Source organism: Dendrobates tinctorius, unplaced genomic scaffold (genome assembly GCF_039654945.1).
Source record: "Dendrobates tinctorius isolate UK_male_01 unplaced genomic scaffold, ASM3965494v1 ptg000060l, whole genome shotgun sequence".
Classification (NCBI taxonomy): Eukaryota; Metazoa; Chordata; class Amphibia; order Anura; family Dendrobatidae; genus Dendrobates; species Dendrobates tinctorius.
The window spans coordinates 4740518-4766624 of record NW_027361728.1 but is presented as its reverse complement, the minus strand read 5'-3'; the positions used below and the strand labels follow the sequence as shown (position 1 = coordinate 4766624).

Sequence of the window (26107 nt, the reverse complement as noted above, 5' to 3'; positions counted from 1 at the left end):
ACTTAGCTTCCGTTCCACTGCAGAAATAATCATTTATAAAATTGTTCAAAAATACCTGAAATTTGACAGGGGGGGGCAGGTCTTTCCCCCTCTGACAGACGCCTCGCATCCATCACTCATTTCGTATTTGGCGCCGCCTCCTCAGTTTTCTTTTGAAATGCAGCGCCTGCGCTGTACTATATCTTCTTGGGCATGCGCAGTCAGCGCTGCCCGTGCTCTCAGATCACATCCCAGCCTTCATATCACACTACCACGGATCTCGCTCCGCAGTCGCTTATGATTTATTCACACTGCGAGACTGGGAATCTTGAGCATGTGAGCCACAGATAACTACTGCACATGCCTGAGCTGCACAAGGTGACTCTTTTACTTAAAAACGCCAGGGGGGGTGACAGATTCCCTTTAATATGCTATTGTGTGGAATAGTGCAGTCTACTATACTATTCCACGATGTCTGAGTACAGCAGCCAGACAAGGACAGCGGCCTGACACGGACAGCGGCCAGACAAAGACAGCAGCCAGGAGACATTTTTTAATAAATCTTTTGCTGTCATCTTTCAGAGTTTCTGCAGTGTTGTTTTCCCTACTCAAATGAATGGGACACAAAAATGCAAGAGAAAATGCTGCAAAAACACAGAATATTTCCTGCAAACGCTGTAGATCAATTCGCACCAAAAATAGTACACATGAACAGACACTACAGGGTTTTTTGATAATGTAAAAATAATTAGCATGAAATAATAAACCCCCTGCGGCTCCAGCACTGATGCTCTGGGGGTCTCTGCCAGTCTCAGCACTGGCTGCAGGGGTCTTGTGGCTTTGAGGGTCTCTGTCAGTCTTACCACTGGGCTGCAGAGGTCTTGTGGCTCTGGTGGTCTCCACCAGTCTTAGCACTGGGCTGCAGTGGTCTTGTGGCTCCGGGGGTCTCTGCCAGTCTTAGCACTGGGCTAGCACTAGGCTGCAGTCATCTTGTGGCTCTGGGGGTCTTTGCCAATCTCAGTACTAGGCTGCAGGGGTCTTGTGGCTTCACCTGATATTATAGCTGAAAAGTGAATAATAGCCATCAGAGACCCCGAGCGATTGGCCACGGAGCCAGAGGCGATTTAGCAGAGTAGTTTGGGGGACCAGTAGGACTTTTTTTTTATCGCTTTTTATTCTGCTGTTTGTGAGGTAGGATGTAGAAAAAGACAGCAATTCTGCTAATGTTTTCTATTATGTGACTGTACAGCCCCCTTCACATGACCTATCATGTTTTTCACAGATGCCACCTATACCCTATTTGACCTGCGATGCTGCACTCATGTCTGTGGTTTTCCGAGCAGCACAGATGACAAGGGCCAATACAAGTCTATGAGTCCGTGTAAACATGCCGTCCGTGTGCCGTCCTTGTTTAACATGGAAAGTATATGAGAAGCTTTGCAATTTCATTTCCATTATCCATACAAGAAAAACATGGCTGGCACATGGACGACACACTGATTGAAAACACTAGTGACACTAATATCAGTGTAACATGTATGGGTTTTATATGGACATGGGGGCCCCACTTTGAATTTTGCCTAGGGTCCCAAATTGTCTAAAACCGGCCCTGAGTGTGGGCCAGACACCAGGCCTCATTTCAGAATCAAAATCCTTTTTGCTAATAGTGTGTGGCATACACCAGGCCACATTTCAGAAACTAAATTGTTTGTGTTAATAGTGTGGACCAAACACGAGGTCACATTTCTGAATCTAAATACTTTCTGCTAATAGTGTGGGCCATATAACAGGCCGGCCACATTTCAGAATCAAAATAGTATGTGCTGATAGTGTGGGCCAGAGACCAGTACACATTTCAGAATCTAATAGTTTGTGCTAATAGTGTGGGCCATACACCAGGCCACATTTCAGAATCTAAATCATTTGAGATAATAGTGTGATCCAGCCAGAAGTCCACGTTTTCGAGTGTAAATCCTTTCTGCTAATAGTGTGGGTCATACAAAAAGCCTCATTTCAGAATCTAAATCATTTTTGCTAATAGTGTGGGCCAGACACCAGGCCACATTTACGAATATAAATCCTTTCTGTTAATAGGCCACATTTCATATTCTAAATCATTTGTGCTAATATTGTGGGCCAGACACCAGGACACATTTCAAAATCTAATGCCTTTCTATTAATAGTGTGTACCATACACCAGGCCACATTTCAGAATCTAAATCGTTTCTGCTCATAGTGTGGGCCATATGAAGCGATGGCCGGGGGACTACCACAATGCAGGAAGACTATAGTATGCAAGATGAGGTGCAAACAACAAAGAGTTAATTTATTTACAGGTAAGGAATGCAGTGTTAGGAAATTGTAAACAGGGGTATGCAATGACAGTTTGCAAAAGTGATATTCTCTAGCTGGGCCGTACAAATGGCACGGAGCACCAACTATTAGAGATCAGTGTATTTTTCAAAAGGCCAAACAATACAATAAAGTACAGTATGCTCCTACTCTAACTGTAGCCTGACTGGCCTCTGCTATTCCAGCCACACGGCTACTGTGCTCTGTCTATTGCAGCTTATCCTAAGCCCTAAACATGTGCGCACATAGGGTTAACACTCACAGTCAAGTTGGTGTCTCAGTTCCTTCCTGGGGGGCCCCCTGAGGTTCTGCAAGATGATGTGATATCCTCCCTGGAAGCTCTGTGCAATGTGGCCTTGTCCTTGTGTGAAGATTCCAAGCCTGTTCCTAGAAACAGTGAATTCTCTCCTCTGAATTTCTTCTTTGTATATCTTCGTGGCTCCTCGCAGCAACACGGGAAAGACACCTTCATTATCCCCAGAAGAGTATACAAAACCCCACAAGTTCAGACAGTTACAAGCTGCACGTTTTTCTCCTCACAGCTCACAGCACACCAGCTTCCTGCAGACTCCAGTTCAGAACACTCTCTGGAAAAATATCCCCTCCCATCACCATAGCTGGAAGAGCAAACCAAAACCAGTCTTATTGCAGGGAGAGCCGAATGTCCCATTGCTCCAGCCAAGGGGGTTCTGTCTCTTAAAATGGCAGTTTGTCTCTACTGTCCATAGCAATGCCACCCCTTTACATGCCTCCCTACTTAAAGATGGTCGTCCTTGACCATCACATCATCAAGGTTGCAATGGGAAGAAGAAACTTGCAATGCAGAATAGCACCTATAGGGGAGGCAACACAAGCAGAAAAACAGACAGGGAACACTGTTCTACATAACGGACTGGTGAAACCCCTGCAGTAGACCTCTGAGATCGCCTGAGGTCTTGAGTATCTTCCAAAGGAATACTTGCTGCAGGAGTTGTAGGCTCTTGTCTGGACTCATCGTCACGTGGCAGTAGTGGTACCTCCAGAGGATTACAGACTCCTTCCCAGGGGCCCTGATGACCCCTACTGCCTGATAAGATGGCACACTCTTCTGCATCCCACAGATGCAGATCAATCGCTGAAGGGCTTCGTGAGTAGGCTTGTGTGTGTCAGCCTTCTTCCAGTAAGTGGGTCCCCATTTGGTGAACATTATCTGATCGAGTTCTCGTAGAATATTCATTTCCAGTACTACAGGCACATCTTCTTTGATGGTCTGAGGGACTAGCAGGATCCCTTTTTTCCTACTTTTTGCCCACAGATTCGAATGTTCATCCACACAACCCCTATGACCGGGATCGGCTGTTGATTGGCAGCAAACAACCGGATCGATGTCTCCTTCTCTGGCTTGGACAGGGCCTGAAAATGATGTTTGAAATATGATTCTGGCATCGTTGTCACTTGTGAACCGGTATCTATCAAGCAATCCACTGGAACGCCCTCAAATTCAGCATGCAGGATGGGACTCCCAGCAATCAAGTGTTCTTTATGATAAGGAGCGGCCTCTCTTCTTGCTTCCCCAACAAAGTGCCACGTTACTGTGGGGGTTGGTAGTTTAACGGCGGCTGTGGCTGGCTTTGAGCATAATTCCGGCAGTCCCTGGCAAGGTGCCCTTGTCCTCCACATTCCCAGCATTGGATGCCTCCTCTTCACCGAGGGGCATCCCGAGCCTGTCTTCGTGCCTCTGATGACTGGCGGGGGGGAGCTTGCACCCACTGACCCCTTAAAGGTCGGGCAGATGGATGGTTATATGAGTGCGTTGAGTCAGACTGTTGTTCTCCCATTCTTTGCTCCATCCAGGTTAATTTATCTTGCATACTGACAAGAGACCGCTGCAAGTTGTGCACTACCTGGGCCAGCACCTTCTGATGATTTGGGTCTCTGGTATTTGCACCCTGGGCACGCATCACACCAGATGCGTAACTGTCTTCCTTGCTTCGGGCCACTGCTTCTGCCAGGATTTAACGGAATGTAAGAGTCGGATCTACACGGACCTGTTCTGACAGCGCTCTCCTCAAGGATGTGCTATGCAGTCCCAGAATGAATTGTTCCCGGAGTATCTGGTGTGTCGAGCCCATGCCACCAAGCCCATCCGTCTCTTTCCTTTGCACTTCTGCCAGCACTTCTTGCAGTGCTGTCGCATACTAAGAGATCCCTTCTTCTTCCTGCTGCAGTCTAGAGAAAAATTTGACGCGGAGGTGTCCCCTGCTAGCATTCTCGCCGTTGATCTCTTCCAGGAATTTCACTAGCTCCTTCAGGGTACTACGAGTGAGTTCTGGCTGTAAATAGATGTTTTTACGGGCCTCTCCCTCCAAGGCAGTCAAAGCAATATCCACTTCAAGGTCTGTGCTGATGTTATAAATCTTCAGGGTGCTTTGCAGCTGGGACCCAATCAGACAGGGGCATATTATTGCCATCAAACTTTGGAAGCACACTAAATATGGTGCCCATAGGGAGTGTCCTTGCAGGGGTTCCACCAATGCCCACAGCATCCCAACTAACACTAGAATTCCTGCCATTGCCGCCTGCTGCCTGCATCTTAGTGCTCGTAGCGCCACTTGAAGCTATGGCTGTGGGACCACCACAATGCAGGGAGACTATAGTACGCAAGATAAGGTGCAAACCACAAAGGGTTAATTTATTTACAGGCAAGGAATGCAGTGTTAGGAAATTGTAAACATGGGTATGCAATGACATAAAACAATTTACTAAAGTGATATTCTCTAGCTGGGCCGTACAAATGGCACAGAGCACCAACTATTACAGATGAGTGTATTTTTAAAAAGGCCAAACAATACAATAAAGTACAGTATGCTCCTACTCTAACTATAGCCTGACTGGCCGCTGCTACTCTGGCCGCACAGCTACCATGCTCTGTCTATTGCAGCCTATCCTGAGCCCTAAACATGTGCGCACATGGGGTTAACACTCACAGTCAACTTGGTGTCCCAGTTCCTTCCTGGGGGCCCCCTGCAGTTCTGTTAGATGATGCGACGTCCTCCCTGGAAGCTCTGTGCAATGTGGTCTTGTCCTTGTGTGAATATTCCAAGCCTGTTCCTAGAAACAGTGAATTCTTTCCTCTGAATTTCTTCTTTGTATATCTTCGTGGCTCCTCGCAGCAACACGGGAAAGACACCTTCATTATCCCTAGAAGAGTATACAAAATCCCACAAGTTCAGACAGTTACAAGCTGCACATTTTTCTCCTCACAGCTCACAGCACACCAGCTTCCTGCAGACTCCAGTTCAGAACACTCACTGGAAAACAGCCCCTCCCCACTCCATATCTGGAAGAGCAAACCAAAACCAGTCTTATTGCAGGGAGAGCTGAATGTCCCATTGCTCTAGCCAAGGGGGTTCTGTCTCTTAAAATGGCAGTTTGTCTCTACTCTCCATAGCAATTCCACCCCCTTACACATACATCAGGCCATACTTCAGAATCTAAATCCTTTCCGCTAATATTGTAGAGTGGTCAAGACATCAGCCCACATTTCTGAATCTCAATCCGTTCTGCTAATAGTGTGGTCCAGACACACTATGTTAGAAATTAAATACTGATTGTTAATTTAGTTACAGGTGACTAACACGTCTGGGCCTAGGGTTGTGAAACAGCAGGTTAAAAGAGAGGAAGGGTACTTCCAACATGAATGGGAAAAAGCAAAGTTGTGGTGGAAGGGGAATAGGCTTGGTGTTCAAGGTATACATGGGTTAGGTAATAAAGTTACTGAAAGCTATACTGAACAAACACTGTTTCGTCCTATTCAAACACAACTGATAACATATATTACTGCATGGACTTCTCTTCTTTGACAGCGGTACGCTTGGAGATGTAGGCCAGAAAGAGCATGTGCTCCAGTGTGTTAGGCGTCGGGTTCCTGCAGCTGCACAGCGGGAATCCAGAGCCTTGCATCCTGCGGTCTCCAATTCTTCTCCGACCGCTCAGGAGCCTACACAGCAATCTCGGCGTCGCAGGCGCTCTGCTCAGACCAGCTCTATAGGACTGGTTGTTGCTGCCACCTCTGGGTCAGCAATAGCAGCGCAGGCTGCCCTGCAGCAAGCCACTCCAGTGGCTAAGTCCTCTTGTCACCCTACTGGGCATTGGAGATCGGGAGTCACGTGCTCAGGTCCTTCTGATCTGATTGGTCCATCCCAGAGATCTGGAAGGTCCTGCACGGCTATAAAAAGTCCGCATGGCCGAGCGGCCATGCGTTAGTATAGGCTTTACTAGCTAGATGTGTGAATGGTGATGGATGTATGATTCTGGTGGCTGACTCATTAAGTTTCCCCTCCCTTTGATATTACGTATGTGGATAGGGAACTTGAGTAGCAGTCAGTGCCAGTCAGTGGCAAGCCATAGGTCACTGTGCACACCGCACCTCTACACAGTGCCAGCATCTGGCAGTGCGCCCCCTCTTGGGCATTGTCGTACAGCGGCTGGTTCAGTCGCCACGCTACAGTCAGCAGCACTTGGGGCATCCGCAATTGCAACACCGCACGCACGGTAGGTCTAGACGGACTCCGACCCTGTGTCTTGGGCCCGAGTCCTGTGACCATATATCGTGCGCGCACACCGCTGAGACTTGTGAGGTCAACAGGCTCGGCATTTATGTTTATGCCTTTAGGGGCCTCTGTGAACATAACAGAGTACGCCTAGTGCACACCGGGTGACGTTCAACCCGTGTGCGATATACCGCTATATTGTGCGTCTGCCATTATATAGCAGCAGTTTATCACCTACTGCACGGTGGATCCTGGGCGGCGAACGCACTTTCTATTATTTTATATTTAGTGCGTTCCACTGTCCCTAACACAGTGGATGGCAAGCGCTACATCAAGTGGCCTCTCCTCCTCCTCCACCCTAAAATTACACACACTGCAATTCTCAGAGGTGGCATCCAAATTACCATTGTTTCCCCCCACATCACAACTTTCCAACCGCCCAACTGACTGTGGGGAACAACAGATGGGTGCTTCTGCAGAGCTGTTCACACATTCTATTCCATGGACATCAGAGTTCTGCTTCAAAAATTCAAAGAATCAAGGGGCGGGAAGCATCTGCACTAATGCCAAAAAAATATTTTCAGTTGGATACGGGGCCTAGCAGAATCCAGACCTTTATCAACTAGATGTCGTCTCTCAGGGATGGAGGTGAGCCTGATGAGACTCAGATACCTGAGGTGCATTTGGACTGTGCTGTGTAGGATGACTCTCAGGGCAAGGAGTGGGAGAACAGAGAGGATGACGATTAGGTTGTAGATCTCACTTGATGTGAACTCGGAGGTTCACAGCTCAGTAACTCAGCAGAGAATGTGAAGGAGGAGGTAACGTTACGGCTTGACGCACAGATACGGAATGATGCAGCCAAGACCAGTACAGCATCCTCAGCCACAACTCAAGTCTGCAATTCGCAGGGGTGGCAAGGGTTGCCTTTTCTGGGTCTTTTTTGAAATGACAACTCACGTTGTCTGCCATCTTTGCAAAAACATTCGGGTGAAGTGTCACTGGATGCGCTGCTAATAATTGAATTCAACAAATATTTTCCTTGGAAACTTTTTTTTAACAGGTTTACAAAGTCGACGCGTTTCGAGGTCAAAGAAGGACCTCTTCTTCAGGACAAAAACCACCAGATTTTTTACTTTGTAAAAAATGACTCAGTAGAGCCATATTGATGATGAGCATGCATTAGTCTGGGAATCTCACTGCGCTGAAATGCGGACAAGCATGCCTCACCAACCATCAACCACATTTGCTGTTTCGTCCTCCTCCGTCACTGCGTCAAGTGTCCTCGCACAGGTCGCTGGCCATAGAACATCCACTTGTTTACCTCCTCCAATTGGGGTAAGTGAGATACTGTCAGCTGTTACGAAAGTGGACATGCCTGCTGCTGTTGTTTCACAGAGCACGATACATCTTTCCCAATCCATCATAACATCTCTGCCTGCACCTCACTCACAGTCCAGCAGTTTGTAGTGCTCAACCTACTCCACTCTCTCAGCATGGCAGTCAGCCCTCGGTCCCACAGTTCTGGTCACGTAAAAGAATGTTTTCTCTTACACATGCCAAAGCTAAGAGCTTGAGCTCCACCAACTCCAATATGTTGGCCAAGGAAATGTTGCCTTTCCACATGCTGGATACAGACAGTTTCCGAAAGCTGATGGCCATACAACTCCCCCAGCACCAGTTGCCCGGACACCATTACTTCTCTAAGAAAGCTGTGCTTGCTAGTGAGCAAATAAATTTGGAGCTATTCGTTATTGTTACTTGGCAAGTAATTTGCTGTTTGACTTGGTATATTTGAGTGACCTGCCAAGCATGTGTGGTGCTTTATTTACAGCCAATGAACATGCTGGGTTTTCTTGCTATTCACAGTAATGCCAGCACCATCTTTTGTGCGGCATTACTATGATTGGCTGGCCTTAAAGCATCATAGGGGATATTTATTCCCTGCCAGCGCCATCTTGTACACATTGCAGCTGGAAACAATGTAGGAAGAGCATAGTGAGAGCATAGGGAGAATAAAAAGCACGCATAGGGAGAGTTTGTGATTTCAAAAAGCTCTTTTAAGAGGTCATGAGGGTGGAGATTAGTTCTTTGTTATGTAGAGATAGATTTAGTAGGAGGCAGGGTGAAAGGTAGGCACCTGGGTGGTATCACATAATCATTGCAAGCACATGCTGCAGATCTCTGCGATTTTGCATTGTGTTGTATAGTTTAGGATTAGGAACAGACTGTGGGATTAGGGAGAGATAGACAAGGTTTCATCCACTACCATAATATGCAAAGCAGCTCTTTTTAGAGCCAAATAAAATTAGTTAGTACCAGCATATACTGAACCATTTTTTTTTGGCGCTACATAATATTCCTGCATAGAAGCATATATAATTTTTTTTTACAGATAAATAATATTCCTCAGTGCCAGCATATAGTAACATCCTTTTTAAAAGCTAATTACTAAATAATATTCCTCGCCTATTGCTTAAATAGCTAATATTTATCTATCAGTTGTGTGACTAGCGGAAAGCCTGCTGATCTGTGGAAACGTCATTATTTACCATTAATTTCTCTGAGTCTGCTGTTGGCGTGTCTCATATAGGTGATCTAAAAATTCAATTGGTTAAAAAAAAGCATATTTTTATCTAGCAGTTGTGCGACTGGCGTAATCCATGCAGAGATAAGCATACATCACAGTTTATCAGTGGCAATAATTTTCCTTAGTCTGCTATTGCTGTGTGCCAGTAAAGTGATATTTATTTTTCATTTATTTTACTCACTTATATAGCACCAATAATTCCACAGTGCTTTATGGACATTATTAGTACTATCCCCATTGGTGCTCACAATCTAAATTCAGTATTTCTTTGGAATGTGGGAGGAAACCGTAGTACCGAGAGGAAACCCATGCAAACACAGGGAGAACATACAAACTCCTTGCAGATGTTGTCTTGGTGAGATTTGAACCCAGAACCCCAGCGCTGCAAGGCTGCAGTGCTAACCACTGAGCCACAGTGCTGCCCTATAAAAAGAATACAAATTTTCTATCGGTTAAATAAATAGTGTATTTTTATCTAGCAGTTGTGTAACTGGTGCAATCTGTGCAAACGTCACAATTTAGCAGTGGCAATAATTTTCCTTAGTCTGCTGTTGCCGTGTTTCAGCAAGGCGATATAAAAAAATACAAATATTCTATTGGTTTAATAAATAGCGTATTTTTATCTAGCAGTTGTGCTACATAAATGCATTCAATATGAGAAAGGGTGACATTAAGGGACATGGATGTGGTGGTGCCCGCTAAGGCCTTGAGACAGATCAAACGGTGACTGTATCTCGTTCTAGCTTCCTGTCAAAATTTGGTCAGTTTGCTACACCACTGATGAACTCAGACAAGTGCGAGAATGTTGTGTGTTGGATGGCAGACAAAGGCTCCAGTGTGTTGACAAGCAGCACCACGAAATCTTCCACACTGTCCGGTCTCAGTAGCCAAGAGGCTGGACCTCTGAATCTTCAACCTGGTCCTCTGTCCTTCCACCATCAAGAGTCCCAGGAGATATATGACCCCAATGCTGGCCTCTATGAGGAACTGTTTACATTCCCTTGTAATTTTTCAGGCCTCTCTACATGTACCAATAAAGAGATTCATGAGAAGGTGGAGTGCAGTGATGCCCAAACATTTCAGCACACACGACCAGGAGAAAGACATGTTGGGGAAGGTCTATTAATGTTTGAAAAGGTGAAGGAAAATCATGGTGCACAGTTGCCATCAAGACAGCCTAAAATCACAACTCAGAAGGAGGATCAAATTGATGAATTGGAAGACGACGTGGTTGATGATGAGGTCACTGATAAAACCTGGCATGGTGGCAGACCTAGTGAGCACAGCAGTGCAGAGAGGGATGGATCCGCAGCTTGAAAACAGGCAAGAAGAGGTAGTGGTTTGTCTAGAGGGAGAACTCAGTCAACTGTTCCACCCAGCCCCTCCACTGGGCTAGATAGCAGGTCAAGGATCCGTTGTTCCCCTGTATGGCAGTTTTTTCTGAAAGTCCTTCAGACAAAACAACTGTAATTTGCAGCATCTGCCAAACCAAGGTAAGAAGTAGCAATAGCACCGCCAACCTGAGCACCACCAGCATGCAAAAGCATGTAAGGAGGTGGCAGAGACCCTCGACTGCCCCCTATTCCATGTGCTGGGCCCATACATTTTGAGTGGTACCCATTTCGGAATGTCTGTATTAATGGTGTGCACCAGTATGTTAATATGTGCTGTGTTTTCAATGTCTTTCATTGTATTAATATGTTGCTAATGCTGTTTCTGTATCCCCTTTTTATACTAGTGTTAGAGATAGCAAGAGTTAACCTGGTGGGTGGGGTTAACAGCCCCAAAAAGGAACAGGAAGTTCCTGCTCCTCAATCAGTTGCCCGGGAACATTTGCCCTGGGCGGCAGCTCAGTGATGACCGGGATGTTGCCAGACCCCTGGAGGCGCAGAGTCTGCTGCCCCAGACCCAAGGGCAGTGAGGTGGGCACAGGACTGTGTGAGTGCCCCGCCGAAGGGATTAGAAGCGTCCAGATTCAGTCAAGTGAAGTTTCACTACCTTTGCTTGTGAACAGTGATTGCTGCTGTGGAATATGCTGAAACGGCAGTGAATAAGAGTAGGGATAGAGCAGGAATTCTCTATCGTATTTTTATCAATCACCCCATTCTACCTTGTTTTTCCTACAAAAATAAAAGTTATCCCTGTTGGATTACTCCTGTAACCCTGGATTGTGATTGCCTGGACTGCAGTGACTGGGAAGAGGTGACACGGGAGTGGAACTGTGTCCGTCCTGTCTATTTCTGTACAAGGTCCCGGGGTGTATACTGACTGTGGCTTAGTGGAATCGGCTGGGACTACCACCCTGGGCCACCCTGTTACAAGCACATGGCAGCCAAGTACTCCAGGAGGTGGGTGGAACGCACGGGTACAAAATCTGTGTCGGAGGGTGAAACCACTCCCCCTCCCCCATGTATTACAGCCTTCCCAATCTGCTGTCCAAGAAGCAGGCACTGATGCCTCCTGCCCACAACCAGTTCATTGTCCCAGAACTATGTTCAGTTGTCCCTTGTCAGCATATATGTCTCTTCCCAAATTGTTAGTTAGATAGGGCATACATATTCGTTATCACTTTACATTGCCTGGTGCTGGATAAAGACCATTGCTCACTTTTCCAGGCTTCTAAATGAGATTTATGCCCCTTTACTAAACTGTCATTTCCCTTAAATTTTCTAAATTTGGGTCCAAAGAAAATGGTATTGTGGTATTGCCCAGTTTCTGCACATTCTAAGCACGTCCAAGATGGGTTAAAAAATGGTGTTGCGGTATTGCCCAGTTTCTGCACATTCTATGCACGTCTAAGATGTGTTAATACGCTCCACAGACCTATACAGTCTTACACTTATTGGAACATGGTCACTGTCATTCTAAGGCCTTGACCTGAGCTCTGTAGCACTGCCTGTCACCTGAGTAATACACTCCACAGACCTCGTCACGCTCTGGGACATATCCTGTAATTACTCCATTGTTGCTCAAAACCATGCAAAAGATACATTCTGCCTGGTAGTTTCCAGAAAAAGTGCGTAGGTTTGTGCAGATTGGTCAGTGGCACTCCTGTCTCTTTCCCTTCAGGAGGCTGCTTCCAAGTAAAATGAGACTTGTACATGTTCCAGACATGGGTTTCAGGCCTGACAGACTGACCATAATACAGAACCTCGATTGCATTCACTATATTCAGAATTTAATTCTAATGCTTTTGTTGTCTGGTAGAATCCAATTTATTGACATTGTTCATACAACTTCGCTAACTCCTGTATTATATTCACCTTAGTTCATCGCCACACAATAAGAAAAAAAAGAATGGATCTACCTGTGGCAAAACATTTTTCTATCCCCAGTCATAGCATGATGGACATTAAATTACTTGTATTAAAAGAATATTCAGAATTGATAGTCCTCAGTGGTTGATACCTTTTAATGGCTAACTGAAAAGACGGTAACAATTTGCAAGCTTTCGAGTCTACTCAGGTCTCTTCATCAGGCATTGACTAATACAAAATCTGAAGAATCACATATTTATGCACAACACAGCACAGAAAAATGCAATCGATAAGACAAGTGATGTGAAGCAGAACTATCATTATGGGGGAGTGATAGACAGTTATGGCCATAAATATTGGACCAGTTCCTAGATAAGGAGTATGAAAGTTTTATAGTCCTCTGATTAGGGTCTGGTAATGTGTTGTGATGCCCCCACAAGGTCTTAGGAGCAAATTCCTTAATTGATGCAAAAAGACATAAATCCATGCGACACATTCATTTCTGCACTGAGAGTGTCAAAGGTCATCATTGTTTGTACTCACAGACTTTTCTCTCTGAGATGTGAAGTTACTTTTCAATATCAGTAATTTCATGTCCATGGTGCTGTGATCAGGCATGCAAAAATGTTTTGCCACAGGTAGATCCATTCTTTTTTCTCTTAGTGTGTGGTGATGAGAATTCATCCTTGTTCTCAGTTTTTGCCCGGTCTCCCCCACATACAGACCCCCAGTTGGACATTTAGTACAAATAATTAAGTACACCACATTAGATCTGATGCAGCTGAAAGTACCTGGGATCTTGTATTAAAAGGTAGCTTCAAGTCTCAGACAGACAGGAGGGTCTGGGAGTATAAATTTATGACAAACTTTGACACGCAGTGCAGGAATGAATGTGTTACATGGATTTATGTCCTATTACATCAATTAAGGAATTTCCTCTTCAGACCTTCTGGGGGCTCCACACAGCACAGAACCAGACACCAATCAGAGGACAATATAACTTTCACACCCCTTATCTATGAACTGTTCCAATATTTAAGTTTATCCCTCTCCCAAAATGACAATTCTGCTTCATGTTACTTGTCTTATCTATTGCGTTATTTCTGTGCTGTTTTGTGTATAAATATGTGATTCTTCAGATGCTGTATTAGTCTAGCCTGATGAAGAGACCTGAGTAGTCTCAAAACCTTGCAATGCGTTACCATCTTTTTAGTTAGCCATTAAAAGGTATCAACCACTGAGGACTCTCAATTGCAGATCTTCCTATAAATCTGAAAAAAATGGTGCAATAGTCTGACAACATTTTTCCCAGATACCATATGAGAGTCAGAAAGGCATGCAGGCATCTTCTCTATGCTGTTCACATTAAGTTTTAACTCTTTCCCATCCATTCCAGCTTTTTTCTCATGCCCCCAGACATGTTTGGTCCAGTAGAAAAATATTCGGCTTTCTCATTGACTTGCATTGGATTCATTATTCGGTTCTAATACACGGATACTAGAAATTATTTGTGTCGATTTTCCTGAATCTGAATATTTCACTAGTAGCTCATAATTAGTGCCTGCACTACACCAGCATCTCGCAGGCAAAATTACCCATTCCTTGAAAAAATCTATGTCTGCCAGGGTGCATTTCACCCTTAGCACCTGGGCGAGCAAACATGATCAGGGGCATTGCATCTTGCTGGCTGGACATTGGGTGGCTCTGGCTGCTGTGGGAGCAGGCGGGCAAGGGGCTGCTCCACAAGTCTTGGAATCCCTAAGGCTTGAGGGACAATCCTCTGTATCTAACACTTCCTCTACTGACTCTGCCTCCTTCACCTCCTCTAGAGCCCCTACCTGCACCCTCAAACTTTCCATTAATGAGACACGTGTTCCAACAGTGCTCGAAAGAGAATCCCCCCACGTGCATACTGCACTGCCAGGGCCCACCACAAACAGGCAGTGTTTAAATTAATATGCCTTGAGGATCGCAGTCACACAGCTCAAGAGTTGTGGACAACTATCCAGGCCTAGTTTGAGCAATGGCTGTTTCTACTAAACTTGGAGCTAGGGAAGGCTGTGTGCGATATCAGTGCAAAACTGGTGGCAGCCCTATGCTGGGGCAACCTCACACACGTGTCTTGCATGGCTCACATTTTCAACTTAGTGGTACAGCAATTTCTCTGACACTATGCCGGCCTGGATGCACTTCTGCAGAAAGCACAGTCGCTGTGTGCTCACTTCCACTGTTTGCACCCCGCAGGTCATAGACTTGCATTACTACAAAGGTCTTTCGGGCTGCCGGTTAATCATATGATATGCGGTGTGGAATCCCCCTCTGGACATGTTGCAGCAACTGTGGCAGCAGCTACAACCCCTAGTGTTGAGTGTCCTTTTTACATAGCCTGTGTCAATGCGTAAAGATGTGGTGCAAATCACGCTTATGGAGTGGGCACAGATGAAGGACCTTTTCACCTTTCTGCACAGTTTCAAAATAGCTACTAAGATCGCTAGCGCTGACAATTCCGTCATCAGCATCACTCTTCCGGTCATCTACATGCTGGAGCACACTTTTAATAGTCTACAGGAGGAGGTGGTGGTACCAAAAGAAGTGGTGAAAGAAAAGGAGGATGCAGAAGGATTTACAATATCTCTAACTTTCGGACTGTCGTCGTACAGGCAGGTGCCATGGGAGGGTGAATTACAGTGATTGACGGGGGTTCATGGTACCTGACAAAGAAGTGTTGGGTGCGCAACAGTCAGGAGATGAAGATGATAATGTTCCCCTCTCTGTTATACATAGTTGGCGGGAGGGGATGGTACGGAGGATGCATGCTTGAATCTTACCTCGCCACCAACACACTATGGACTTGGACCACAAGGAAGCACCTGACACATTTTCTTAGGGTTAGAAATAGTGTTGACTTTTCGGTTGCTACTCTGTTAGATCCACGGTACAAGAGTAAATTTTGCCAGATGCTGCCCCCCTTGGAAAGGGACGCGCACATGCTGGAGTATCGAAACACACTTGTGGAGAATCTTAAGAGTAGTTTTCCCCAACACAGCAGTGAGGCACAGTGTACATCACAGTTATAGACTTCCAACCCCTGAAGCTTTGAGTCGTTAATGCAAAAATATTAGCAACAGCAGCAGAATGGCAGAAGCATAATTTGTGAGTTGTTTCATATATTTTTTAGTCCAGCTCGTGCACCAACAGAACAGAGTACAAGCTTGACAGGTTGTGAATGACTGGAGAGGATGGTGCAGGTGTATTTCGACCTCAATATCAATGCCATCTGAGGGGGTTGGACCATTTTGCATTTTTAACAGAGAAACATACGTCCACAGCACCTCATAGCAACACAGGGTTAACTTTACCCACAATAGGAGCGCACATCAGGTCCAAGGAGTTCCTCTTGGAATATGTTCAAACTTCACCAACAAAATAGAGACAGCACTTCATAAGTTGGTGGATTTTACATCTCCTTTATTCTGCCTTCATTTTGCATTTTGGTCTTCAAATATGTAGAGATTGGAGGTTTTGTCTCAGAATGTGTCTTCAGCGCTGCTGGTGGTGTTCTGACGGATAAGCGCACCCATCTGTCCCCTAAAAGTGTAGCTTACCAGATAACTTTCATCAAGGTGAATAGGTCACGAATCTCCAATGACTTTTGCACCCCAATAGCAGACTGGGATGAGAAAGCAATGGTATCATTTTTAATGGGCTGCATTGATCTTGCATTATTGCAGTCTGTGACACCTTTGTCATGACTTCTGTGCCTACTGTTGCTGATGTTAAACAATTTTTTGAAATATGGAGACTCCAATTTGGGTCTCCATCTGGTGGGTTGCCTGTAGTGGAAGGGGTGTCAGAGCCTCATTATACTATTTCTACTATGGGAAATTTAATGTCACTTTAGTGGTGTGTGGCAATAATTTTTGGAAATGTAGAGACTCCAAGTTGGGTCTCAGTCTGGTGAATTGCCTCTAGTGGAATGTGTGCCAGAGCCCCATTACACTATTTCTACTTTGTGGAAATTGATGCCTTTTTAGTGATGTGTGGCAATATTTTTTTCAAATGTGGAGACTCCAAGTCAGATCTTCATCTGGTGGGTTGTCTGTAGTGGAAGGCATGTCAGAGCCTGTTTATAATATTTCTATTCTGGCGAAATTGATGTCACTTTAGTGGTGTGTGCAATAATTTTTTGAAATATGGAGACACCAAGTCGGGTCTCCTTCAAATGTGTTGCCTGTAGCAGTAGGGCTCCTGAACCTGCAGGCCTGCACTTTCTTTCAGTCAACTACCTGTGTTACTATGCTTAAATATTTCTAACAATACTGTCTATGAAGCTGATATCCTTAAACTCTGCTAACTGTAGTGGTCTATCAAGGTGATATATATGCCACCTGAGTGTGGGTGAACAAAAAAGCAGTTTGAGCTGTTGCATGAGGTATCAGGGCCCTCAGCACATCAGGCCTACACCGGTCCCTCACCCACTTCTTAATTTAAACTTCAATTCAAAGCTCTAAATGCTGGCCCACACCCTGAAACCTCATGCGTGGCCCATGGCTGACTGTGGCAGTGCCATCATCAAATTTCTACTGTATGTCAATTGATGCCACTTCTGGTGTCTGCCCCTAATTTGTGGAAATGATTGGACTCCAAGTTGGGTCTCCTTCATGTATGTTGCCTTAATTTGGCAGGGCTCTCAGAGCACCAGCCCTACACCTGTCACTCACCCACCTGTTACTGATCAATGTTTGTCTAAGCCAAAATGCTTGTCTAAGCCCTGTCTCAGGTCCTGTTCCATGCATTCATGATGCTCAATCTTACTTTTTGCACTCTGAGTCAATTGATGCCACTTTTCCTGGTGTCTGCCCCTAATATGAGCTGTTTTGGCATCTTTTTGGCACCATTGAAGTTGTTGTCGATGCGTTAAGTGTTACTTGCAATTGAATTCATTAGGGTTCAGATATGTTTGGGGCGTTCGCCAATTCAAACCGAACCAAATCTTGAAAGGTTCACTCATCTCTAGTATTTAAGGCATACCTCAAATATAACTTTAAAGAGATTCCCACAGGACAGCTATGGGGGGCACTGTTTGGCTCCAAGCTAGATTGGAAAATTGTCAGCTTTATGTTTAAAGATCAAATGTGACTGCTATTGATTGTGTTATGCCAAAATCTGGAAAAAAATTAAAAAATCACAAGAGATCAAAAAAATGAAAAGTGAAAAAATTGTATAATGGTTTAAAACACAACATGTGTTTTGGACTCATCCTAGGCTGCAAACCTCTGTTTGCCCATATAACAAGGTAGTATACTTTCCTATGCCTTTGCCTGTGAATTCATTTTCCTGATAATGGAAAATGTTGGCGTAAAAATTGTATAAAGCAGCTGCTCTAAACAATGTGCTGTCTCCCAGAATTTTCTGACACTAACTAAAATCCAAGAAATAAATTAGGAACACAAGTCTGGTAAATTCAGTGCATAATTATTATTATTTATTTATACAGCACCATTGATTCCATGGTGCTGAACATGAGAATGGGTTACATAGAAATTACAGATATCACTTACAGTAAACAAGCCAATAATGACAGACCGATACAGAGGGGAGAGGACCCTGCCCTTACAGGCTTACATTCTACAGGATGGTGGGGAAGGAGACAGTAGGTTTGGGGGGTTGCAGCAGCTCCGGTGTTGGTGCGGCGGTAGCCGTGGGTGAGGAGGCAGTAGGGTCATTGCAGGCTGTAAGCTTTCTTGAAGAGGTGGATTTTCAGGTTCCAATTGAAGGATCCAAATGTGGTTGATTGTCGGACGTGTTGGGGCACAGAATTCCAGAGGATGGGGGATATTAGGGAGAAGTCTTAGAGGCGGAATAAGTGTGGAGGAGAGAAAGAGGTCTTGGGAGGACCGTAGATTATGTGAAGGAAGATATCGGGAGATTAGTTCAGAGATATATGGAGGAGACAGGTTATGGATGGCTTTGTAGATCAGTATTAGTAATTTTAACTGGATACGCTGAAGGAATGGAAGCCAGTGAAGAGATTTGTAGAAGGGAAAAGCTGAGGAGTAGCAAGGAGAGAGATGAATTGGTCGGGCAGCAGAGTTAAGGATAGACTGGAGAGGTGTGAGAGTGTTAGTGGGTAGGCCACAGAAAAGGATGTTGCCGTAGTTGAGGCGGGAGATGATGAGGGCATGCACAAGCATTTTAGTAGTTTGAGGGTCGAGGAAAAGACAGATTCTGGAAACATTTTTGAGCTGGAGGCGACAGGAGGTGGAAGAGCTTGGATTTACGGTTTGAAAGACAGAGCAGAGTCAAGGGTTACTCCGAGGCAGCGGACTTCTGGATCGGGGGAAAGCGTGTTGCCATTAATTGTGATAGATAGATCAGGTAAGGAAGATCTGTGAGATGGAGGAAAGATGATGGGTTCAGATTTGTCCACATTGAGTTTGAGTGAGAGGAGAAGGAGGATATGGCTAATAGACACTCCGGGATTCTGGTCAGCAGAGAGATGACGTCTGGGCCAGAGAGGTAGATCTGAGCATCATCAGCATAAAGGTGGTACTGGAATCCAAGAGTCTTTATGAGTTTTCCCAGGCCAAGTGTATAGATTGAGAAGAGTAGGGTGTCCTAGAGCAGAGCCTTGGGGGACTATAACAGAGGTAGTGTGGGAGTGGGAGATGCTGAATGTGTGGTTGGAAAGGTATGAGGAGATCCAGGATAGGGCGAGGTCTTTGATGCCAAAGGAGGAGAGGATCTGTAGTAGGAGGCAGTGGTCAACTGTGTCAAAAGCAGAGGACAGATCCAGATGGAGGAGTATAGAGTTCTGTCTGTTAGCTTTGGCTGTAAGTAGGTTGTTAGTCATTTTGGTCAGGGCAGTCTCAGTGGAATGATGGAGAAGGAAATCAGATTGTAGATTGTCAAAGAGGAAGTTATATGAGAGGTAGGAGGAAAGTTCAGCGTGGACGTGCTGCTCCAGGAGTTTAGAAGCGAGTGGGAGCAGCGATATTGGGCGATAGCTGGACATAGCTGTTGGGTCGAGGGTTGGCTTTTTAAGGATAGGTGTGATTGAGGCATGTTTGAAAGCAGAAGGGAAGGTACCAGAAGTTAGTGATAGGTTGAAAAGGTGGGTTAGGGATGGGATAAGTGTGGTGGTGCTACTAAATTTATAGGACTGAGAAGAGGATCAGGTGAGAGGAATTGTGGGAGCTGGTTTGGGATAAATTAGCATCTGCACAGCACACATATTATAACCAAGTTATTTAATACACCGAATGAAATATGATTAAATGGTAGTAACACTGATTATTTTGATAGGTACCAGTCAATGGATTCTGCATTTTTTACCAATTCCCCTTTTCCTCAAGTCTTCAGCGCATGTCTGTTATTACCCAGACAGTAGGAGAAATGACCTTCTCAGTTTTCATGAAAGGAGCTCCAGAAATGATAATTCAGTTTTGCAAGAAAGAAACAGGTATTTTAGATACAGTTTATTTAAAAGTATGATTGGTATTGAAGACCTATCAAGGAAGAAGATTATATCATTAAAAAGATTTTATGTTTTCAGATTACCTTGTCTCCCATCATAGTTGCTATAAAAAGACAAAATCCCTGTGTTTTACTCGCACCTCTTCATGTCCAGCACTGTGTCTTCGCTACAACTTCCAGTGTCTGTTATTTCTTGCTGTGCTGATATCATGTCAACAACTCTGCAAATGATAACAGAGCTCAGTGGCTCCAAGTTTACTGATTGGAAGCAGCTGTCAATGTGATGGAATCACGACAGACAATAACAGACACTAGCAACAAGGCTAAGTCCAGCGGACGACACAACTTCTACCTACAACAAGATGGAATGGGGAGAGGAAGGCCCTTACTGTAGGGAGCAAGGGAGGGGGGCACCTACTGAGCTCCAACCTGAGCCTATCCCTAAACTCCCCTAGCACCCTAAGCGGGTCCTTCCCCCTGCTGGTGTCACATACCTAGTCCCATATTGTCACCTCACTAATCCCTGGCTAGTGCACTGGCCGGCAAGGACGCGAGCAATACCACTACAAACGATGAACAATACAGAGAGAGAGACAAACACAAGACAGACAGAATGAGGGGAACTTATACGTAACAACTGTCTCTTCTGGAAAGCACCACACAGCAGAGGGTAGGCACCAGGACCACAAACACAGCAAAAACAGCAGATTCACTACTGCAACCAGGCTTGTACAACATAGATTACTCTATCAGCAACAGTCAGCTGATGGGTCATGTGACTTTTTAGAGGATGGTGGAAATGATCACCACCCACGTCAGCTGACTAGCAACAAAGCAGCTGTCAGCAAGGAAACTGACATTTAACCCTTGCTGGCCTGAAAGGGAAAAAAAAATACAATTAAATTATAGTGGAACCAGAGCTGCCATGAGTCAAGAAATGAATCGTGACAATGAAAAACACAGGGAGCAGTCATGAAGACACAGTACTGTACCGGGAAGGAAGAGTAAATCAATTTGCTTTTTTTAAAAAATGCCAGGGGACAGGAATTATCCAAAACTGGACAACTGTTTTATTAAATTGCAGTGGGGAAATTAATTTTCAAATTCAGTTTTTGCTAGTCAAGGCAGAAAATAAAGGGGTTGTGACACGAACCAAACCTTATTTTAATCAGCAGATGTCGGAGTAAAAATAAACTACTCAATTAGATGTGTTTTAAAAAAATGGTCCTATGCTGAGATAATCTTATAAATGTGCCCCTGATGTGTACTGTGTAATGACTGTGTCTGACCGTACAGCATCTTGGTGTAATCATAGCACAGCTCCTGGGTGGGGGGGAGCAAAAGAGTATACAGACATCAGCTGAAATCCCATGCTGTAATGTGTGCATACTTTTTTTGCTTCCTCCCCTGCCCAGGAGCTGTGGCATATTCCACCTGTTCATACATGGTCAAACCCAGCCATTACACAGTGAATAGCAGGGGCACATTTATAAGATTATCTTGGGAAAGGAACACATCCAATTGTGGAGTTAATTTTTAATTTTTATTCCAAGATCTATTGCTTAAGATATACTTATTCGTGCCACAACCCCTTTAAGTGGAGTGTTCCTATTTCTACATCTGTCTCAGGATTTTCAACATATGTGTTTTCAATTTAAAGTTGCTTAAAATATTATAGTTCTAGAAAATCTTGAGAAAAAATACAAAGTAAAGTAAAAGACGTGCTTGTATACAATCAGTGTAATAATTTTTTTCTACAAACAGTGCCAGACAATTTTTCTTGCATCCTTGACCATTATACTATGCAAGGTTTCCGTGTCATTGGCATTGCATTTAAGAATTTCAAATCAAATGAAGCTATTAATGTGAATACATTGAAAAGGTAAGTGAATTTAAATGTTTCTGTAGAACCAACTTTTTATTATGCAGTCTTTATAGTATCTTTTGCATGTAAAACGTAAATAAATAATAATATTTAAATGGAGAAAACAGGATATTATATAATGGCTGATATCCTGGCATTCACCTAACATTACCATAAACAATTATTATTATTAGTGATTGGAGGAAAAAATAAACATGCTAAATCACAGTTTAATATATCAAACATTGTTATCAACAGGTTTATTAATAAGCGATAAACACAGGACTCAGTCTAGATCAGTTGTTTAACTAATGATTAAGAGGCAAGTCTTTAGAAATTCAAATTTCTAACAGTCATGCTTGGTCTACATCTCCTGGGTTAGCTGTAGTGGAAGACGTGTTGGCCCAAATTATACTATTTCTATTCTCGTGACAGTTATTCAACTTTGGTGGTGTCAGGCCCTCATTTATTAAAATATGAACACTCCTGGTTGGTTGTCCATCTGCTAGAATGGGTATAAGTGAAAGAACTGTTGGTCCGTATTATACTTTCTCTACTGTGGTGAAATTTATGCCACTTCTGTGGTGTAAGGCCCTCATTTCTTTTAATATGAACATGCCTTGTAGGGTGTCCATCTGCTGCATTGGGTGTAGTGGAAGATCTGTTGGTCCCTATTGTACTATTTCTACTGTGGTGAAACTGAAGCCACATTGGTTGTGTCTGCCAATAAATTTTGGAAATGTGAACACTCCTTGTTGGGTGTCTATCTGCTGGATTGGGTATAGTAAAAGACCTGTCGGTCCCTGTTACACTATATCTCCTGTGGGGAAATTGTTGCCACTTTGGTGATGTCTGCTAATCTTTTGGAAATGTGAACACTCATGGTTGGGTCTCTTTCACGCGGGTTGCTAGTAGAAGTTGGCGTCTGATACCATCAGGCCTCCACCCCCTTGGACACAACTACCCGTGTTACTATCCTTAAATTTTTCTGACAATGGTAGTCTACAAAACTGATATTTGTGCTACCTGAGTGTGACTCAGCATGAAAGCAGTTAGAGATGCCCCTAATTTGATATGTTTTGGCAGAATTTGGGGCCGTTCTAAGGTGTTGTGCATGCATTTGTTTTTGCCTCCTGTGACAGGGTCACTGGTGTCATACATGAGGGGTGGGGATATATGTGTCACAAAGATTGCTGTCCTGTATGATGTGAAAGCCGTAAGTGCTTTCTCCATCATTGTATGATCTGAGAGCAATCCAGTTGCCATATGGGCATGGGTTTCATGGTGGGTAGGTCAGAGATGGGCAGGATGCCTACCCATCATATCTCCACCTCCAGGGTGTGGCTGGAGAGGAGTTAAATGTCCGGGCAGTTTTTTTTTGCTGTCCATGTGTGTGGAGGAAGCAAGTCTGCAGATTACTAACTCCTGCGAGAGCTGCTGTGTGTGTTGTCCCAAAGGACCTCGGCAGGACTATGTATGGACTATTTATTTTCATTTAATCTGGACAGGCTGTTTTTCTGTTACCATTTTGTTTTTTTTTGTTTATGAGGCAATAAACCATTGAGAATCTTTAACCACCCACGTACCTGCGTCTACCTCGAAGAGCAGCTAAGCCTGTCAACCCCTCACACTCCCTTTGAGGTGAATGGCTTTCGGTTATGTTTGGTGAATATTCCACAAATTAAATGGCGAATATTGAAAATTCAGCTTACATAATCTGAGCTGAACATTGAAATATTCGCTCATCTCTACTAAAGACTTTCCATAAACAGTTTAATCAATTTCATCGCACCATAAAATTAACACTCAACTACGCCAACACTAAAATTAACTTCATGGACACCATCATCAAGCTACAGAACAATGAAATAGAGACATCCCTGTATCAGAAGCCAATTGACAGTCCAACATATCTTAAATGGGACAGTTTCCATCCAAAACACATAAAAACTAGACATAGAGACAAACACCTTGATGGCCTCAGAAAGATCTTTTTAAATCAGGTCTACCATCCAAGAACAATTAAAAACCGGATTACAAGAGCCATCAGAATATCAAGGAATCACTCCCTACATTACAAAGCTAAAGGCGAAAATAAAAAAAAGTGCCTGTAGTAGTCACCGACAATCCAAATCTGGAGGTGCTAAGGGGAGCTGCATGGAAATTACAACCTTTACTACAAAAAGATGCCTGATTACAATCCATATATCCAGACCCCCCACTACTATGTTTTAGGCAGCCCCCAAACCTAAGAACCATAATTGTCAGAAGCTCCCTGTCCTCTCCATCAGCTACACGAACTCTTGAAGAAAGCATGTAAAATCTGTCCATTTATAATGACCTCGGACAAAATAAAGATTCCCAACTCATAGCAGGACTACAAGATCCCAGGTACTTTCAGCTGCATCACATCTAATGTGGTGTACTTAATTATTTGCACTAAATGTCCAACTGGGGGTCTGTATATAGGGAAGACAGGGCAAAAGCTTAGAACAAGGATGAATTCTCATCGCTACACAATAAAAGAAAAAATAATATATTTACCTGTGGCCAAACATTTTTTATCCTTGCCCACAGCATGATGGACATGAAATTACTTGTATTAAAAGGTAACTTAAAATCTCAGAGAGATAGAAGGCTCTGGGAGTGTAAACGAATGACAACCTTTGACACTTTGACAGTGCAGGAATAAATGTGTGGCCTGGATTTATGTCTTTCTACATCAACTAAGGAATTTGAGCCCAGGATCTTGTGGTGGCATCACAGCACAGAATCAGATCCCAATCAGAGGACAATAAAACTTTCACACTCCTTATCTATAAACTGTTCCAATATTTATGGCCACAGCTGTTTATTACTCCCCTAAAATGATAGTTCTGCTTTAAGTCACTTGTCTTATCTATGGCATTTTTTCTGTGCCCTGTTGTGTATAAATACGTTTTTCTTCAGATTTTGCATTAGTCTATGATGAAGAGACTTGAGTAGTCTCGAAAGCTTGCAATTTATTACCATCTTTTCAGATAGCCATTAAAAGTTATCAGCCACTGAGGACTCGCAAATCTAAATATTTTTCTATCTACTGGCTAACACGGTATCTTTGTTGATTTTTAATTTTTTTTTCAGTTCTTAAAGTGGAGTAAAAGTGTGACACCATTGTTCTCATCAGGGATCTGGGAGTCAGAGATACTTCCAGGGATCTTCCCCATGCTGTTCTCCTTCCATTCAGCACTTTTTCTATTGATTTAAACATTTTCATTGCCCCCCAGACTTCCTTGTAGGGTTTGCCAGAAAAATGCTCAAATTTCCCATTGATTCCCATTATAGTCGTTACTCAAAACGAGCATTGGAGCAATAGGAATTGCTTGGTTCGAGTGAGGAGCACCCGAGAATTTTAGTGTTCTCTCATTCCTAATAATTAAAAATGTAATAACTGTTGGGGGGAGTTTAATTGACCAGGAATAGTTTACATAGGACAATGGCAATGCATCTTGTAAGGTGGACACTATGTTACTTTTACACATTGTTCATGGCCATTGAGTTGGTCAGGCATTGTTCCATTTCACACATTGGTCAGGCAGTGTTTAGTTTTACACATCACTAATTTATTTAACTTGTACTAATGCTAACTACCATTCTCATGTGAGGAGACCAAGGCATTTTGGCTTAAACTTGATAAAATCGCCAAAATGAAATGGGTTTCACATCAGTCTGTGCCTGTTTTTTCACTAAAACTAAACTGCAGCTTTTTTGCACATACTCATTGCTTTCTATGGGTGAAAAACAGCAATAATGCTGAAAGAAGTGACATGCAGCAGTTTTAAAAAAGCAGCAGTTTTCCAATTCAGTAAAGAAAAGAAACCAATGTGTGTGCATAGGGACGTAATCAGGTCATTACTGCCTGTACTTGTGTATAGGACCTGGTGAGCAGTAACAAGTAGGGGGCCCAGACTGGTTGAGACATGCTGGCAGCATGTTTCACACAGTCAGGGCACCCCTTTTGCTTCTGCTCACCGTGCCCCAAGGGTAGGCGTGGCACTTTCCTTCTGGGTCGGTGACA

The 26107-nt window shown here is 43.9% G+C and overlaps 1 protein-coding gene across 3 annotated transcripts in view; it reads left to right on the top strand.

Moving 5' to 3' along the window:
• Positions 1–26107, top strand: part of LOC141092477 (probable cation-transporting ATPase 13A5) — a 510776-nt gene that overhangs the window by 217062 nt on the left and 267607 nt on the right. For all 3 annotated transcript variants that reach the window (XM_073578644.1, XM_073578645.1, XM_073578642.1), the window contains 2 exons: positions 20016–20172; positions 21951–22068. In XM_073578644.1, the coding sequence (XP_073434745.1) occupies positions 20016–20172; positions 21951–22068 (275 nt within the window). The remainder of the gene's footprint in view (positions 1–20015; positions 20173–21950; positions 22069–26107) is intronic.